This window comes from Gorilla gorilla, chromosome 18 (assembly GCF_029281585.2).
Source record: "Gorilla gorilla gorilla isolate KB3781 chromosome 18, NHGRI_mGorGor1-v2.1_pri, whole genome shotgun sequence".
NCBI lineage: Eukaryota > Metazoa > Chordata > Mammalia > Primates > Hominidae > Gorilla > Gorilla gorilla.
Genome location: NC_073242.2, coordinates 86,926,144 through 86,942,190, shown reverse-complemented (window position 1 = coordinate 86,942,190; position 16,047 = coordinate 86,926,144). Strand labels below are relative to the sequence as shown.

The following is a 16,047-nucleotide window of genomic DNA, read 5'->3' as shown; positions in this document are numbered from 1 at the left end:
TTAATAACGCATGTGCTGGTTTAGAACCCGGAGCTAGAACAATTTAGGAGCAAGGAGAGAAGCGGCAGACCACTTAGCAAGGAGGAGGCCGGCGGCTTCTGGAGGATAGTGGGAGGATCCTCGGGCTGGGAGGCGGGCCGGGGGCGGGGCTTATTTGGCCCATGCTACTCTCAGGGCGGTTATTGCTAAATCTTTTTATTACCTGGTGCTTACGTCCATTATCTCCTCAATGTTTGCATTCCTCTCATTTTTTTAAGACTACAGGAAATGATAAAAGGGGGAAAAAAAACTCACAAAGCCTTGGTTTGCTTTTAGCCTTGGAGTGCTAGGAGGGAGGGAATCTCTGCCAAATTCCTCCTTGAGTCATAAAGAGGTTTTAGGTTCCCCTAAACTGAGAGTTAGGGGAGAACTGTCGAGTTCAGTCTTTTTGGCCAATGCAGAAAGGCAGCCACCATTTGGATTTTAAAGCAAGGTGGTTTCCTTTTTATTTTCTAGTCCTTTTAGAAGGTTTTTTTTTTTTTTTTTTTTTTTTTTTAAGACAGGATCTTGCTCTGTTGCCCAGGCTGGAGTACAGTGACATGATCATAGCTTACTGCAGCCTCAAACTCCTGGGCCCACGCCATCCTCCCGCCTCAGCCTCCTGAGTAGCTGGGACCACAGGCCTGTGCCACCGCGCCCGGCTTGTTGTTTTGTAGAGACAGGGTCTCAGTATGTTGTTCAGGCTGGTCTAGAACTCCTGGCCTCAAGCGATCCTCCTGTCTCATGAGCCACTCTGTGCCTGGCCGGCAAGGTGATTTTCTTGGGGGAAAGATTGCCTTGGTTCTCTGAAAATGGGAGAACTGTTTTCCCTTGTTAATACAGCTTCTAGAAAGGAAGGGACACAGGGAGCAGGAAGGTGAGAGGGAGAGAAAAGAGTGAGAAAAGTACCATTAGTTTAAATATCACTTGAACACCTAATGCCTGCTGAGCTGGGTCTAGAGCAGACAAGGATGAGAGGAATTTACAGTCCAGTCAAGGGACATCCAAGACCACCACCTCTCCATGCCCACTGAGGAGCCTGGCTTCCTGAGAGCTTGCAGCTGTGAGCCTTGTGCCAGACCCCCTGAGGTGCTCAGATTGAGTCACGTGCCCAAGACCTGCAGTTGGTGACATGCAAAGCTGGAAACCAAATTCATGCTTATGGGGCTGGGTGCAGTGCCAGGTTCTTCGCCTCCAAGAGCTCTTCCACAGGGATTTTTTTTTTTTTTTTTTTTTTAGACAAAGTCTTGCTCTGTTGCCCAGGCTGGAGTGCAGTGGCATGATCTTTGCTCACTGCAACCTCCACCTCCTGGATTCAAGCAATTCTCCTGCCTCAGCCTCCTGAGTAGCTGGGATTACAGGCGCCCACCAGCACATCGGGTAATTTTTGTATTTTTAATAGAGATGGGGTTTAGCCATGTTGGCCAGGCTGGTCTCGAACTGCTGACCTCAGGTGATTGCCCGCCTCAGCCTCCCAAAGTGCTGGGATTACAGGCGTGAGCCACCGCGTCCAGCCTCCTCCGTAGTTCTTTCTGCGGTGCTCATGATGAATGATTTCAGAGGGATTGGAAGATTGGAAGATGTGGATTCAAAAAAGCAGCTAATTGGGTCAGGATTACTTAATATGCGGCTCACTCCAGAATGAGTTTCTCCAACTTCAATAAATGTTCTGTTACCCAGAAGCATGAAAGGACACACTTTTCACAGCTGCAGGGCACTCCTTCCTGACCACATGGAAATAATTGCTAAGGAGCCTTCTCTTACTTCCTTTTGGTAGAAATTATCATTACTTCACATGGGAAGAAAGTCTGTTTGGGTACATTTCACGCACCTGTTCTTCCCTTCCGAATTCTATGGGATCTATGGATTTATTCAATGAACATGTCTGTGATACCAGGCCCTGAGCTGGGGTCAGCTGAGGATTTCCCTGTGATCAAGTAACGAAAGGGTCCTGTCCTGAAGGAGCAGATGGTATACACAGGAACGCCATCATGATCCAGGGTCGGGGATGCTGCAGGGGGTGAGTTGAGCCCGCCTGCTGGTGCCTGGGAGGGTCAAAGAAGGTGACCTCTAAACTTGAAGGAGGGACAAGCAGGTATGGAATTGGCCAGGTTAGGGTTAGTGGAGGCAGATGAGAATGGGGTGAAGGAGAGGGGCTTTCCAGGCAGGGAGGACAACATTTGCAAAGGCTCGGAGAAGACTTGATCTCAGGTTAAATCATTTAAAATGGGAAAATCATGTAAATCTTATCTGTGCTTTACTCTGGGTTGCTATGAGAATCAGATTAAACACAATCTGACTTTTCATTCCCCTTCTTTCCTTCCCTTTGGGGAGCAGAACTCTCAGGCTCTTGGCCACTTCTCTGACGAATGCCTGAGCAGTAAGGGGTTTCAGGCCCTTTGAACACAAAGATGGGCCAGGCGTGGTGGCTCATGCTTGTAATCCCAGCACTTTGGGAGGCTGAGGCGGGCAGATCACCTGAGGTCAGGAGTTCGCAAGCAGCCTGGCCAACATGGCAAAACCCCGTCTCTACTAAAAATACAAAAATTAGCTGGGCGTGGTGGTGCATGCCTGTAATCCCAGCCACTTGGGAGGCTGAGGCAGGAGAATCGCTTGAACCCAGGAGGCAGAGATTTCAGTGAGCTGAGATTGCGCCACTGCACTCCAGCCTGGGCAACAGAGTGACACTCTGTCTCAAAAAAAAAAAAAAAAAAAAGTCTATGGGCATACCACTGTGAACACACCTGATCTTGTCTGAACACAAAGATGGCGCTGCTAGTCCCTGCCTGGGGATGGGGTGGATGTGGGCGTGGAATTGCAGTGTTCTGGACACTGTCTTCTGTCTGGCCCTCCCTGAGACAGCTGTGCCTCTGCCAGAGTTCGGCAGGAAGGGTCAAGGCTGAGGCTGAACCCAAGAGTCCTCCCTCAAGGGTTTAGGACTTCAGTGTTGGGATGGCCAGGTTTCAGCAAAACTTGCACCTTTCCTGGGGCCAGGAGAGTTGGCAGCCTCCTACGCAAATCATCAGCGAAGTTTCTGGGTTAGAAATGACCTTGGAGTTGGTATGTAGTTCCTGATGACATTGTACATTCTTAAATTCCAACAACTGGGATGGGCATGGTATGGTGGCTCATGCAAATAGTCCCAGCACTTTGGGAGGCTGAAGCAGGATGATCGCTTGAGGCTAAGATTCTGAGACCAGCCAGGGCGACAGAGCTAGACCCCGACTCCACAAAATATTCTTTTTAAAAAACTGAGTCATGCTGGGCACGGTGGCTCACGCCTGCAATCCCAACATTTTGGGAGGCCGAGGCGGGGGGATCACTTGAGGTCAGGAGTTCGAAACCAGCCTGTCCAACATGGTGAAACCCTGTCTCTACCAAAAATATAAAAAATTAGCTGGGTGTGGTGGTGTGCGCCTGTAATCCTGCTGCACTCCAGCTTGGGTGACAGAGCGAGCCCCCGTCTCAAAAAAAAAAAAAAAAAAAAATTGAGTCAGGCACAGTGATTCACATCTTCGCATCTGTAATCCCAGGACTTTGGAAAGCCAAGGTAGAAGGATCCCTTGAGCCCAGGAGTTTGAGACCAGCCTGGGCAACATAGTGAGACACCCCCATCTCTACTTAAAAAAAAAAAATTAGCTAGGCACAGTGGTGTGTGCCTGTAGTCCCAGCTACTCAGGAGGCTCAGGTGGGAGGATCACTTGATCCCAGGAGTTCGGGGCTATAGTGAGCTATGATTGCATCACTGCACTCCAGCCTGGGCAACAGATCAAGATCTTGTCTCAAAAATGCAACAACCATGAAACAAGTAGTTTTTACATTTCAAATCGGAGTTTTGCTAGAATTCCAAAAATACAACCTTCTTACACTTCAATTTTCTTTTTCCTTCGCTGGTGCTTTGATCTTAATAAGTTGTTATACCCATATGCATCTGATAGTACTGTGTGAGTACCTATTGGAGTCATAGCTCTATCACAACTGCATTTGTGAACAAACTTTCTGAGGCTCAGTTTCCTTTCCTGAAACACGGGAATATGACAGTACTGGTGTTCATAGGGTGTTCAGGGTTAAATGGGATTTTGTTTATAAAGAGCTTAGTGCTGTGCCTGACATAGTGTTAGCTTCAATAATGGCATCTATTATGTACACAGAAAAAAAAAGACTTCTAAAGTGTTGGCAGCATTTATCTCCAGTGTGTGGGATATGGTTACAATGAACATCTATTACTTTTGTAATCAAAGCAAAAGAACAATAAATGTTATTATTAATTTAAAAATCTGGCTTTGGCTTTGGTGGGAAGGACCTACAGTTAATGTCAACGTACTCAATCCCTGAGTAAGAAAAAGTCTCCAGTTTTGAACCAGGACTTTAAAGACATTCTGCCCTCCCCATCCCCCGCCCCATCAACTCATAGGGACTATAATCAAGGGAGATAGATACTAAATCAGAATTCTAGAGACATTTTGCCTTCATCCACCCTTGCGGTCCCCTGGATCACTGCTGTTTGGAGGGCAGGCAGAGGAATTCAGAGATCATAACTCCCCAAATAAGGCTTTCTCTCCCATTGGAAGGGTTCTCCGGTGTGGTGTTCAGCTGGAAATCTAACTCTCTAGGGAATGATTCCAGGAGCATTACATTCACCCTCTATCAGGACTTCACTGAGGAATCTCAGTTGGCAAATAAAGCATGCACTAGGCTGCTTCCAGCTGGGGGACTGTGACTGTCCTGCTCTGGCGTCCAGAACAATCTGAGGCCCAGGCCCTTGGCTCCGTCGCTGGTCGAGATTCTTGACTGGCAGCCCAGCGCCTGGGCCGCAGCAGGAGATAGAACCCACCTGGAGTTGCCCGACCCCCTCCAGTCCTCTCCTTGATCTTCTTGGGCCATCCCCTGACAAGCAGGAAGGGGCAGAGTACCCGCCCTCCTGGGATTATCTGCAGAACCGTCAGCCTGCATGGGCTGGCTTCAGAGTGACTTGCTTTCTCCTCTTCCGCACCCGGGGGTGTGGAGAGTGAGGGAGAATATTGCTGCTGGCTCTGGAATAAAATGCTGCCTCTGTTTGGGAGACAAAGAACAGAGTGGCTCCTCCAGGTCAGCTGTCTCTCCCGGCTGGCAGGCCCCCTGGCCTCCCCCAGGCCTCTTCTGAGGCTCTAGGTGCCCCAGTAGCAGGGCCTTCTGCAGCAAGGCCGGGGACTGCTGCACCATTGGTGTGTTTTCACTGGAACCTGAAGGAATGTTTTACCTTAAGGGACTCCAGGCAGCTTCCTTGCTGGGAAGATATTCATTTGCTGGGGTGGGGCTGGGGTGCAGAGGTAGGAAGTGCTGTGGCTAGGAGGCGGCCTGGCCAGCGAGTAGGTGGTGGAGCGAGTGAGAGCGTGTGCGCTGTAAAACAGTGTGAGTGCATGTGCGCCAGCGCGTGCAAGGACACGGTAAGGGATGTACATGTATTGTCTCGTGAGTAAGAGCTTGTGTGTGTGTTGGGATGGGAAGACACGTACTGGTATGAGAGCCCGCGTGAGAACTGTATGTGTGAGTACTCGCGTGGAAGTTTTGCACTCGGGTTTGAGGCTGTGCAAAAGTACGCATGGCTCACCAGGTGTGGGGCTGTGTGGGCTGCCTCGTGTGTGCCAGCCCGTGTGCAGGCATGTTTTGTGAGAGCCTTCAGGGAACGCATGAGCACGTGTGCCAGTGCGAGTGCGGGACGCGGGGAGGCGGGAGAGCCCGAGTGGGAGGCCCCGCGAAGGAGTGGGAGTGGGAGGGGGAGTGCCGGCGGGAGACCTGCGGGGGCGCGCCCGGGCTGACGCGTGCGCGCCAGTGCGCGTGAGTGCGGGCGCGCGCCGCCGCCCCCCGCCGGGGTCGGAGCCGGTTGCCATGGGAACGCGCCGCGGCCCGAGTTAATCATTTCCTGTGGAAAGTGTGCGGGAGGGGCGCGAGCGGGCTGGCCGAGGAGGAGGCGGCGGCGTGGAGCTGCCTCCTGCCGGCGGGCCGGGCCGGGCCGAGCCCCGGGCGCTGCGGCGACGCCTGGATCCTGCCTCCGCCAGGCCGGTGAGTGGGGGGCCCGGGCGGGCTGGGTGCGAGCGGGGCGCTGGGCTCCGCCCGGCCCGCCGTTCGGGGCGCCGCGTCCGGGCCGGCCCCGCCCTCGGGACCCCTCTGCCCGGACCCGCTAGGGGCGCGGGGAGGGAAAGGCCCGGGAGACCCAGCCCTGCGAGGTCCCCTCCAGCGCCGTTCAGCCCGAGTCGAGGACCTTGCTGGGAGCTGGGCACGGGGGCGGCGTGTCCCACGGGATCCGAGCAGCCTCGGGACCCCGTTTGGATTTTATTGAACGAGAAGAGCGCAGACCCTACCCGGGATGGGCTTGTCAATCGGCGCCGCCCTCTCCCCTTCCTGGCGTCTTCCCCACCCCCAGGGCTCCCTGGAAGGCTGCCTTTGGGTCCCTCCCACCACGTCCCTTGGGGAGTTCGCTTTTTCCCTGGCAGGGCCTGGGGCGGGGTGCGCCCGCCCAAAGGTTAGGAAGAAGGGCCTTGGCCGGTGCCCTCCGGGCAGTGAGGAATCGGGCCATTGACAGCCGCAGCAGTTGTGAGGGTCTCAGCAGGGAGGGCGATCCCAGGACCACCCCTTTAAGCCCCGCACTGCTAGTTAGAGCAGAACTCTGGCTGGTGCAGTGAAGGGCCTGGTCCTGGGAGATATTAAAGAGGAAGCTGTGTTTAATAACATTCTGGAGTACCATTTACTGCTACCCAGCCCCCACCTCCATACCCCAACACTGTCTCAAGATTGCGGGATGTGGCTACCCCTGGTCTTTCACCTTCCCCGGCTTTTCCTCTGCCTGAATGGGGTGAGCACCCATTCTTTCCCAGACGTGTATTCCCCATGCCCTTGTTAAAGTAGCCGTCTCCTTGACCAGGGAGAGTCATTTGCTAGGAATGCAGTCTCAGAATGGGGCCCTGCATTTGCAGTGACTGGACTTTAGGGGCACAGGGTGGTGAGTTCTGCTGTTCATAGGGGCACCAGGGAGCAGAGGGTTTGAAATCTGGGTTGCCCTGGAAAGCCCAGGATAGATGATGGTGTGCAGGGAGGTGGCATTCCCTGTACAACTTCCTTGACCTTCTGCCTGCTCTCCCAGGGGGACCAAGCCCTGCTTGCTGCAGTCTCTGAGCAGCTGTCCAGCCTGTCCCCCCAATCTTTGCAATGTCCCTGATCTAGGGCAGGGGGAGTATTGCAGCTCTGCTGTCCTGGTCTAAACCCAGAGAGGCGGAGACCCTCTTCCCCAGCCAGGCCCTCTGCATTCACCCACCACTGGAGCAAAGTAACTGAAACATAAAATTTTGGAGCTCTTTGTATATGCCAGTATTGTTCTGAACACTTGGCCTTGTCTAATCTTTAGAGCAACCCTATAAGGTGGTGTTCTCCCCATTTTATAGATGGAGATAATGAAGTACGGAGAGGCAAAGTAATTCTCCCAAGGTCAGACATCTAGTAAACAGGGGAGCCGGGTTCTGAACCAGTCCCACTGCCCTCCCCCACGAATCCTAGGTTGGTAGAAGTTCCCGGACACCACGTTTCATCTCAGATGCCCATGTAAATGAGAGAGGGTGCTGCTTTCTTGGCCCAGAACCCTGGGCTTAAGATTCCTTGATACTTTTGACCTTCACACCCCTGAGGCTGCTAAATTCAGCTGCTTTTTCCTCTTCGGGATCTAGCACACGCCCTTCCTCTTTCTTCCCGATATCTTCCTGGCTGCCTCCTCCACTTCCCTTCCTGATAACGGCAGAAACGCTATCTCCTCCTGTCCCTGCCCCTCAGACTGAGCTGAGCTGATCTCCCTGAAAGTCTTCTCTGTCCACTGTGGAGTCAGCCTCCAATGCCCTGCACTGTCTCACCTTCCCAGCAGCCGAGACTACAGATGGACCTGCCTTGCTCCTTCCCTTGCCCATTGGACAGCTGGTCTGCAGGGTTGGTTGTGTGCCCAGCTCTGTGCCAAGCAGCCTGGAGAAGAGGACATTTGGCTGCTCCCCTTGGTTTCTTCCATGCCACACTGGTCCATCTCAGTTTCCTCAGTGGAGCTGGCCCACGTATTTAGATCAGCCTCTGCCCTGTCCTTTGGCCCACATTCCCATCCCCTTCCCAGTAAGACTGAACCCAGGAGCCTCCTAGTTCTCAGTCAAGGAAGGAAGAGACCATGGCTTCCTCACCAGGTGCCTGGCATTCTTCCAGGGTTGGGCTCTGCAAACATCAGACACCAGATCTTCAGGCCCCTAACCCCTGGACCCTTTACTTTATTATTTATTTATTTATTTATTTATTTATTTTTGCCTCTCAATGCTTTAGTCACTCCTGTCTCTGTCTCCCCAATATGCTCAACTCTCCCCCTATTCTAGACACCACATCCTCTCCTTCCCATCCTAGCCAAACACTCCCAAGGAGAAGGAAGTGGCTGCTTCCTCCCCCAGCTCCCGCCCCACTCTTTGAGCCTTCCCAAGTTTGCCATCTGCCCTTCTCCCTCCACAGGCTCAGGCTTTCTGCCTGTCTGGGCTTTCAGTCCTCCACGTCTCTTTGGCATGATGCACTGGGCACTGACCAACCTCTCCTTCCCACTTACACTTCAGTCACTTCTGAAAACTCTATACTTGCCTGGAGCTCCTGTCCCTCTCTCACCTTCCTTCTGCAGCTTTCCACCCCCCAGTGAGCCCTGTTATCACATGGCTGTCTCCTCTTGCTCAAGCTTTGATGATTGCCTCCTCACCTGTGGCATTGGTGGCCCTGTTTAGCTCTGAGTCTGTGTCCAGCCCTGACCTCTCTTCCAGGCTTCAGTTCAAGCTTTTGTGTGTGTTCATTTCAGAACGTTCACCCCACAAGCCATCCCAGAGTGCTTAGTGTGGGTGCAGCTGCAGGCTGGGTGCAGTGGGGCTGCAAACATGAATGTGTATGGGCCCATAGTGGGTCAGGGGAGGTGGACACCCTTCAAATAACTATCTTCACTTCCTGGCAGGAAGTGGCCACTGCAGTGAGGGATGGGGAGAGTAGTCGACAGCCCAGGAAGCTCCACTAGGAAGTCCTTCAGTTACCCCCACCTCAATCTTAAAACCCCATGTTGCCTCTCCAAGCTGACTTCGCTTCTTCTGTAAATGACATTACTGTCTGAGTCTGGGACTGTAGCATGATCACCTTAAATGTCCTCAAGGTTGCTTTGCACACAGTAGGTGCTCAATAAAGACTTCTGCAGGGAATACCTGAGCTCTGTTCATTTGTTCAGTTCATGAGGGACCTATCCCTGACTGAAGCTTTCTATCCCTGACCAATGCTCTCTGCCCCCCTCCATTCCCCACACCACCGGGTGCCTGGCCTGCACCTGCTGCCTCCAGTAGCCTGCTCAGACTGTGAGGGTTTTTTTGAAGTGTTTATCTCCCTTCTGACTGGGATTTTTCAGGCCTCATCTCTTCTGATCCAAAAGGACCCCTGGCAGATGCCTGTCACCCAGTAGGCATTATTAAATGAAGACTGAATGAATCTTTTTATCTCAACACCTATACGGTGCCTGCCACATGCTAGGCACAGAGCGCAGGCTAGTCGAATACATGAATGAGAACTTGCTGTATATAGACTTCACTTGTCATTGGCCACAGTCAGGGCCCTTTTGAGTCTCTCCTCAGTGAAATGTTAATATTCAGAGCATTCACTGCTCTGCTGACAGGCCTTAGGCAGAGCAGCCTGAAGCCTAAGGGTTAAGCATGTGGTTAAGTGCAATTAGAAAATTAGATGTCTTGGAGGAAAAGGATTAGACTTACGGAGATGCTGCTGACTCGCGGTGCCTCCTCTGTGTGGGGCTAGGACCTGGCTTGTCCTCAGGCTCCAGGCTCAGCTGGGAAGGGCTCAGGTGTGGGGTCTCAGGCACAGCTGACATGCTCCTTTCGCACTTCGGAGCCTCCGTATTCGGAAACAAATACCCCCAAAAGGCAGCAGGCCCCATTTCATCCTGCGAGCCCTAGGGTCTTTGGGGGACAGTGCAGTTGGAGCTGCTGCGCTGGGTAACCAGCGACCGGTGGGGCGTAGACCCTTCCAGATGGCTGGCTCTGCCCGAGGTGCAGTTGTGCTGGTCCACGGTCTTCAAGCTTATCTCCCCTTGTTCTCTCCGCAGGCTGCCTGGTGCCCCGAGGAGGCTGCTGAGCCCCAGGCCATGGTCCCCTCTCGCAGGACGTGGAACCTGGGAGCCACGCCCTCGCTGCGGGGCCTGTGGAGAGTGGGCCGGGCCCCGGAGCCCGAGCGGGGGATGGCTCGCCCCGCCCCAGCCCCAGCCAGCCCGGCCGCCCGCCCTTTCCCACACACCGGCCCGGGGAGGTTGAGAACTGGTGAGTCCGCATTTTTAAAATGCCTCTTTATTTCCCTTCCTTCCTCCAGATACCAGAGATGAGACTGAGGTTTCTCACCGGTTCCTAAGCCCAGTCAGAGCTGTCAGGTAATTACAGGGTAACCGACAGCCCAGAGCCGGGCGGGCGTGGAGCCGGAGCGTCAGTCTCGCCGGGCGCTCCTTCCCTGCGCCCCTGTCTGGAAAAGAGGAGACCTGGAAGCCGGGTTAAACTTTAACACGGGTCGGGCACAGAGCAGGGGGAATCAGCTGCATTCCCTCTGGCCAAGCTGGTCAGAGCTCTGCGGGCTGCCGTCCTTGGCCAAGAGCGTGTGGGCTAGCTCCGGTCTCTGCCCAGGCTGGTAAACAAGGTAGGTGAAGTGGCTGCCTGGGCACCAAGCGCCGCTGACACTTGATCCTGCCTGGGCTGGCCCCTGGACGGCGTTGGGAGTGGACCGAGGCTGCTCGGGAACGTGGCCTGGCGGGGCTTGGGGGCCATGTGCTCATTTCAGGTGCTTCTGTAGAGACCCTGACAGCAGGTGGGCAGAGGTCCCAGAGTCTTGGCCCCCACTGTACCCCCCGGGAAGCTGTCAGTGCCAGCTCGCCTTTCTGGGTCATGTCCCCCGGTGCCGCGAAAGTCAAGAAGTGAGCGGCTTCTCTGATTCAGGGCCGGGACTGGATTGGCGGGGCTGGGGAGCTGTCCATGACCCTCTCCCGAGGCGTGGGCAGGTCGCCCTGGTAGTGTGGGGGAGAGAGGACTCTCCAGGCAAGGTGCCTTCAGGGGTCTGCTCCCTGTCCCTCGTGACCTACAGGAACAGGGTCTAGACTGCCAGCCTGTGAGAGCTAGCAGAGTCCCTCTGGGCCATCAGGTCCGAGCCCCTTGGTGCACAGAAGGGGAAACTGAGGCCCAGAGAGGGCACACAGCAAACTCCTGTTCACGCCTCTCTCCCACCACATTTGTGCTGTCAGTGGCAGCTGGACTGATGCCTTCCGAGGTCTCTCTGCTTCTATGGTTGTCTGGGGCTGGCTGCTCCCAAGCAGCACAGCCAGGCTGGGGATGACCCAGGGGCCTGGGGAAAAGCCTGGGCTTTTGGGCCAGGTAGCCCAGTTGTCTGAAAGGGGCAGAGGATGGCCTCTACCCCATAAGGTTGTCCTAAGTATTACAAATGTAATATGAATGAGTATTGCTTTTCCGGTAAAACAAGAACATTTTCCCTTAGAAAACTTAAAACACATAGAAAAATATCAAAAAGGAAATAAAAATCACAAGCTAGTCGCTGAACATTTTATGTAGTGCCTTCTAGTCGTGTGTGTCTGTGTGTGTGTGTGCATGCATATAGGTCTTTGAAATATTGTGTTATCTCAGCTTTCTAACCTGAAGGAAAAAATTGGGTATTATGAAGATTATATGACCATACAGACTTTTATCCACTTAAAAAATTTAAGACAAAGGTCAGATGAAATCCTGTGTGTGAAATGCAAGCGCCGTGCCTGCCACTGGGCCTCAGCCAGCTCAGCTGCCCCAGGCCCCTCTGAGTCCCCCGACCAACCCCCATATTGCCACCCTGAGAATTGGCTGGCAGAGGGTTGATTAGCACATGGGATTTGAATCCTGGCTCCCTGTGACCCTGGGCACATTGTTAACCCTTCCGGGCTTCCGGTTCTTTGCCTGTCAGGTGGAGAGAATGCCCCCCACCTCCCTGGGGAGTTTCGAGGAGCTGATGGCTACTGTAGTCCTATTGGCCTGTACTGTGGGCCCTTTCTGTGTGCCTGGCACTACATGGGCACCACGTGTATTTCATCCCATTTGATCCTTATCACAGGGCTGTGAAGTTGTCCCCATTTTATTGACAAGCAAACTGAGGATCAAGAAGGTGTGTAAAGGCTGGGTGCTGTGGCTCACGCCTGTAATCCTAGCACTTTGGGAGGCCAAGGCGGGCAGATCACTTGAGGTTAGGAGTTCAAGACCAGCCTGGCCAACATGGTGAAACTCTGTGTCTGCTAAAAATACAAAAATTAGTTGGGCTGGTGGTGCACACCTGTAATCCCAGCTACTCGGGAGGCTGAGGTATAAGAATTGCTTGAACCCGGGAGGTGGAGGTTGCAGTGAGCCAAGATCGCACCACTGCACTCCAGCCTGGGCAACAGAGAGAGGCCCTGTCTCAAAAAAAAAAAAAAAAAAAAAAAAAAAAAAACCCAAAAAAACAGAATGTGTGTAAGGCCTGAAAAGCACTTGGCCCAGTGGCTGGCACTCGGGATATTGTTATGCCCCAGGGTAGTGGCTCTGCAGTGTGCCTCATGACTCGTGAGGCTGGCCCCCATCCCACCCTGTTCAGCCCTGCAGGTGGAGGTGGGTGGCTGGGGCATTGCTGCCACAGCCCGCCCTCTCTCCCATGGGTGAGGGAGGCAGTGTGTCAGAGGCACAAGGGGATGCACGTTAGCTGGTTCTGAATACGCTTGGGGAGGCAACGGAGGCTGGGCCACCTGGTTTGGATTTGGTCTTAATTAAGAAGTCAGGGAAGAAATTGCCACCTAGAGGCAGCCGGGGTAATAAAGCCATAGCCCCTGTGCAAGTCCCCAAAGCTTCATGCAGGCTGGCTGGCATTGGCTTCCTTCCGCTGCCCTGCTGAGCAGATGCCTGCCCCAAAAGCCACTGTGGGGATAGGGGAGCCTCCGGTGGGGTATTGGGCCCCTTCCAGAAGAGAATCTTTGGGCGGCTTTTGGTAAGGAAGGAGCGTAGCCACTGCCCCGAGCCAGGCCTTCCCCTCTGCAGGGCAGGCGTGTAAGGGTGTGTGAGCCCCTCCTGGCCACATCTGGACCAGCCAGGGATGTGTGAAAGCTGAGCTCAGCTGCGGCCCTGGCCAGTGGTCCATGGCTAGCAGTCTTCGGCCAGTGGTCGGAGTGTCTCACCTATCTCTCTGTCCTGGGACAGGGCGTGGAAAAGATACCCCAGTCTGCGGTGACGAGGACTCCAGTGCCCGAAGTGCAGCTCGCCCAGCCCTAGCTCAGTGCCGAGCCCTTAGCGTGGACTGGGCTGGCCCCGGAAGCCCCCACGGGCTCTACCTGACCCTGCAGGTAAGCACTGGGGCCTTCCAGGCTGCATGTGCCTTGGCTCTCTGAGCTCCAGTGGCTGGGTTCCTGCCAGGCTTCTGGGGGTAGGAAGCACCTGGGGAGAGCCGGGGACCCACCTCGCACCTCTCTGTTGGGCCCCTCATGACCCCTCTGCCTGGGAGCCTGCTTTATTAAGTCAGACGGGAAATCTCATAGGAGCTGACAGGAGCTTTTCAGCCATGCCCTGGCTGAGGTGTTAAAATGGGAAGCATGGGGCCTTAGCTGAGATGGGCAGAGCTTGGAGAAGGTATTGGGAAACAGGCAGGTTTGGGGTAGTTGATTATTCTGAAACATGGTTATGTGAGTATTTCCTTGTATTTCCTTGGGAATATTTCCTTGTTTGAAGTGAGAATTCAAAGCTAGATGGAGGATTCACTAAAACTTGGGGTCTTCTCCCTTGCAGTTATCACCAAGTGACTTTAAAATGACAAAGTAAGGCTAGGCGCGGTGGCTCAGGCCTGTAATCTCACCACTTTGGGAGGCTGAGATAGGAGGATCGCTTGAGCCCAGGAGTTCACGACCAGCCTGCACAATATAGTGAGACCCCATCTCTACAAAAAGAAAAATAAAAAATTAGCTGGGCGTGGTGGTTCCTATAGTCCCAGCTACTCAGGAGGCTGGGGTGGGAGGATTGCTTGAGCCCAGGAGGTTGAGGCTGCAGTGACTGCACCACTGCACTCCAGCCTGCGTGACAGAGTGAGACCCTGTCTCAAAAAAAAAAAAAAAAAAAGAAAAGAAAAAAGATAAACTTTACATATGTATGTATATTTGGCTATAGAAATAATACATAATGATAATAGTAATAAGAGCTACTGTTTATCAAACACGGACTCTGTGCCAGGCATTAAAAGATCTCATGTTAGTCCTCATCATACTCATAACAATCTCAGGATACAGTATTTGATCTGAGCTTTAGAGATGAGGATGTGGAGGCTCAGAGAGGTTAAGTTACTCGCTGCTGGTCACATATTCGACCATTCAACACAACTAGCCTTGTAACAGGGCAGAGATACAGTTATCCAGAAACTGCCTCTCGTAGTCCTCTATCTTTGAGAAATCCACTATTAAGTATTTGGTGTTTATTTATTTAACTTTCCTATATAGAACCACTTAATTAAATTTATATGATTTTTATTTTTGAGATGGAGTCTCGTTCACTCTGTTGCCCAGGCTGGAGTGCAGTGGCGTGATCTTAGCTGTAATATCCGCCTCCCGGGTTCAAGTGATTCTCCTACCTCAGCCTCCTGAGTAGCTGGGATTACAGGTGTGCATCACCACACCTGGCTAATTTTTGTATTTTTAGTAGAGATAAGGTTTCACCATTTCACCATGTTGGCCAGGCTGGTCTTGAACTCTTTTTTTTTTTTTTTTGAGACAGAGTCTCACTCTGTCACCCAGGCTGGAGTGCAATGGCATGATCTCAGCTCACTGCAACCTCCGCCTCCCGGTTTCAAGTGATTCTCCTGTCTCAGCCTCCCAAGTAGCTGGGATTACAGGCGTGTGCCACCATGCCCAGCTAATGTTTGTATTTTTAGTAGAGACAGGGTTTCATCATGTTGGCCAGGCTGGTCTTGAACTCCTAACCTCGAGTGATCTGCCCGCCCCAGCCTCCCGAAGTGCTGGGATTACAGGTGTGAGCCAGTGCACCCAGCCATATTTATATGATTTTTTTTTTTTTTTTGAGACAGAGTCTCGCTCTGTTGCCCAGGTTGGAGTGCAGTGGCATGATCGCAGCCCACTGCAACCTTCACCTCCCAGGTTCAAGCGATTCTCATGCCTCAGCCTCCCGAATAGCTGGGACTACAGGCATGTGCCACCACACCCGGCTAATTTTTGTATTTTTAGTAGAGATGGGGTTTCACCATGTTGGCCAGGCTGGTCTTGAGCTCCTTACCTCAAGTGATCTACCCACCTCAACCTCCCAAAGTGCTGGGATTACAGGCATGAGCCACAGTTCCCAGTGCATATTTACATGATTTTTATTATTTATTTTACATGTTATTCTGTCACTAGCTCTTTCCCTCAAGTAAGTCCTGGTAATCTCTTCATGTTCATCAACACATACAGAACTACCCTTTTTTTTTCTTCTTTTCTTTTGAGCAAGGTCTGGCTCTGTTGCCCAGGCTGGAATGCAGTGGTACAATCTCACTGCAACCTCCAGCCAAGTCATCTCACCTCAGCCTCCTGAGTAGCTGGGACTACAGGCATGTGCCACCACACCTGGCTAATTTTTGTAATTTTTGTAGAGACGGAGGTTTCATCATGTTGCCCAGGCTGGTCCCGAACTTGTGGGCTCTGCCTTGGCTTCCCAAAGTGCTGGGATTACAGATGTGAGCCATTATGCCTGGCCCTACCTCTTTCTTTTACACGGCTGCATAATAGTCTACTTCAGGGCTTACCATAAATTATTTATAACAGATCCTCTGTATTGTTTCTGATTGCAGTGAGCTCCTTAAACAAATATCTGTGCTGTGTTCATGCAGTGATAGCTTTGAGTATTTTCAGGGCAGTACAAGCTCTGCCCATTTTTAATTAATGCATTTGTTCAACAGATTATTTAGAATGTGCCAGTCTGTGCT

The 16,047-nt window shown here is 52.7% G+C and overlaps 1 protein-coding gene across 7 annotated transcripts in view; it reads left to right on the top strand.

Annotated features, from left to right (window-relative positions):
- Positions 1 to 5,834: 5,834 nt before the first annotated feature.
- Positions 5,835 to 16,047, top strand: part of KIFC3 (kinesin family member C3) — a 44,328-nt gene continuing 34,115 nt past the window's right edge. For 2 of the 7 annotated variants that reach the window (XM_063700248.1, XM_063700249.1), the window contains exons 1-3: positions 5,835 to 6,060; positions 10,151 to 10,361; positions 13,290 to 13,432. In XM_063700248.1, coding sequence (XP_063556318.1) covers positions 10,190 to 10,361; positions 13,290 to 13,432 — 315 coding nt within the window. In that variant the 5' untranslated portion in view covers positions 5,835 to 6,060; positions 10,151 to 10,189. Of the gene's footprint in view, positions 6,061 to 10,150; positions 10,362 to 10,448; positions 10,469 to 13,289; positions 13,433 to 16,047 lie in introns of those variants that run through there. The other 5 variants (XM_063700251.1, XM_063700250.1, XM_031002749.3 and 2 more) reach the window with 4 other exon arrangements.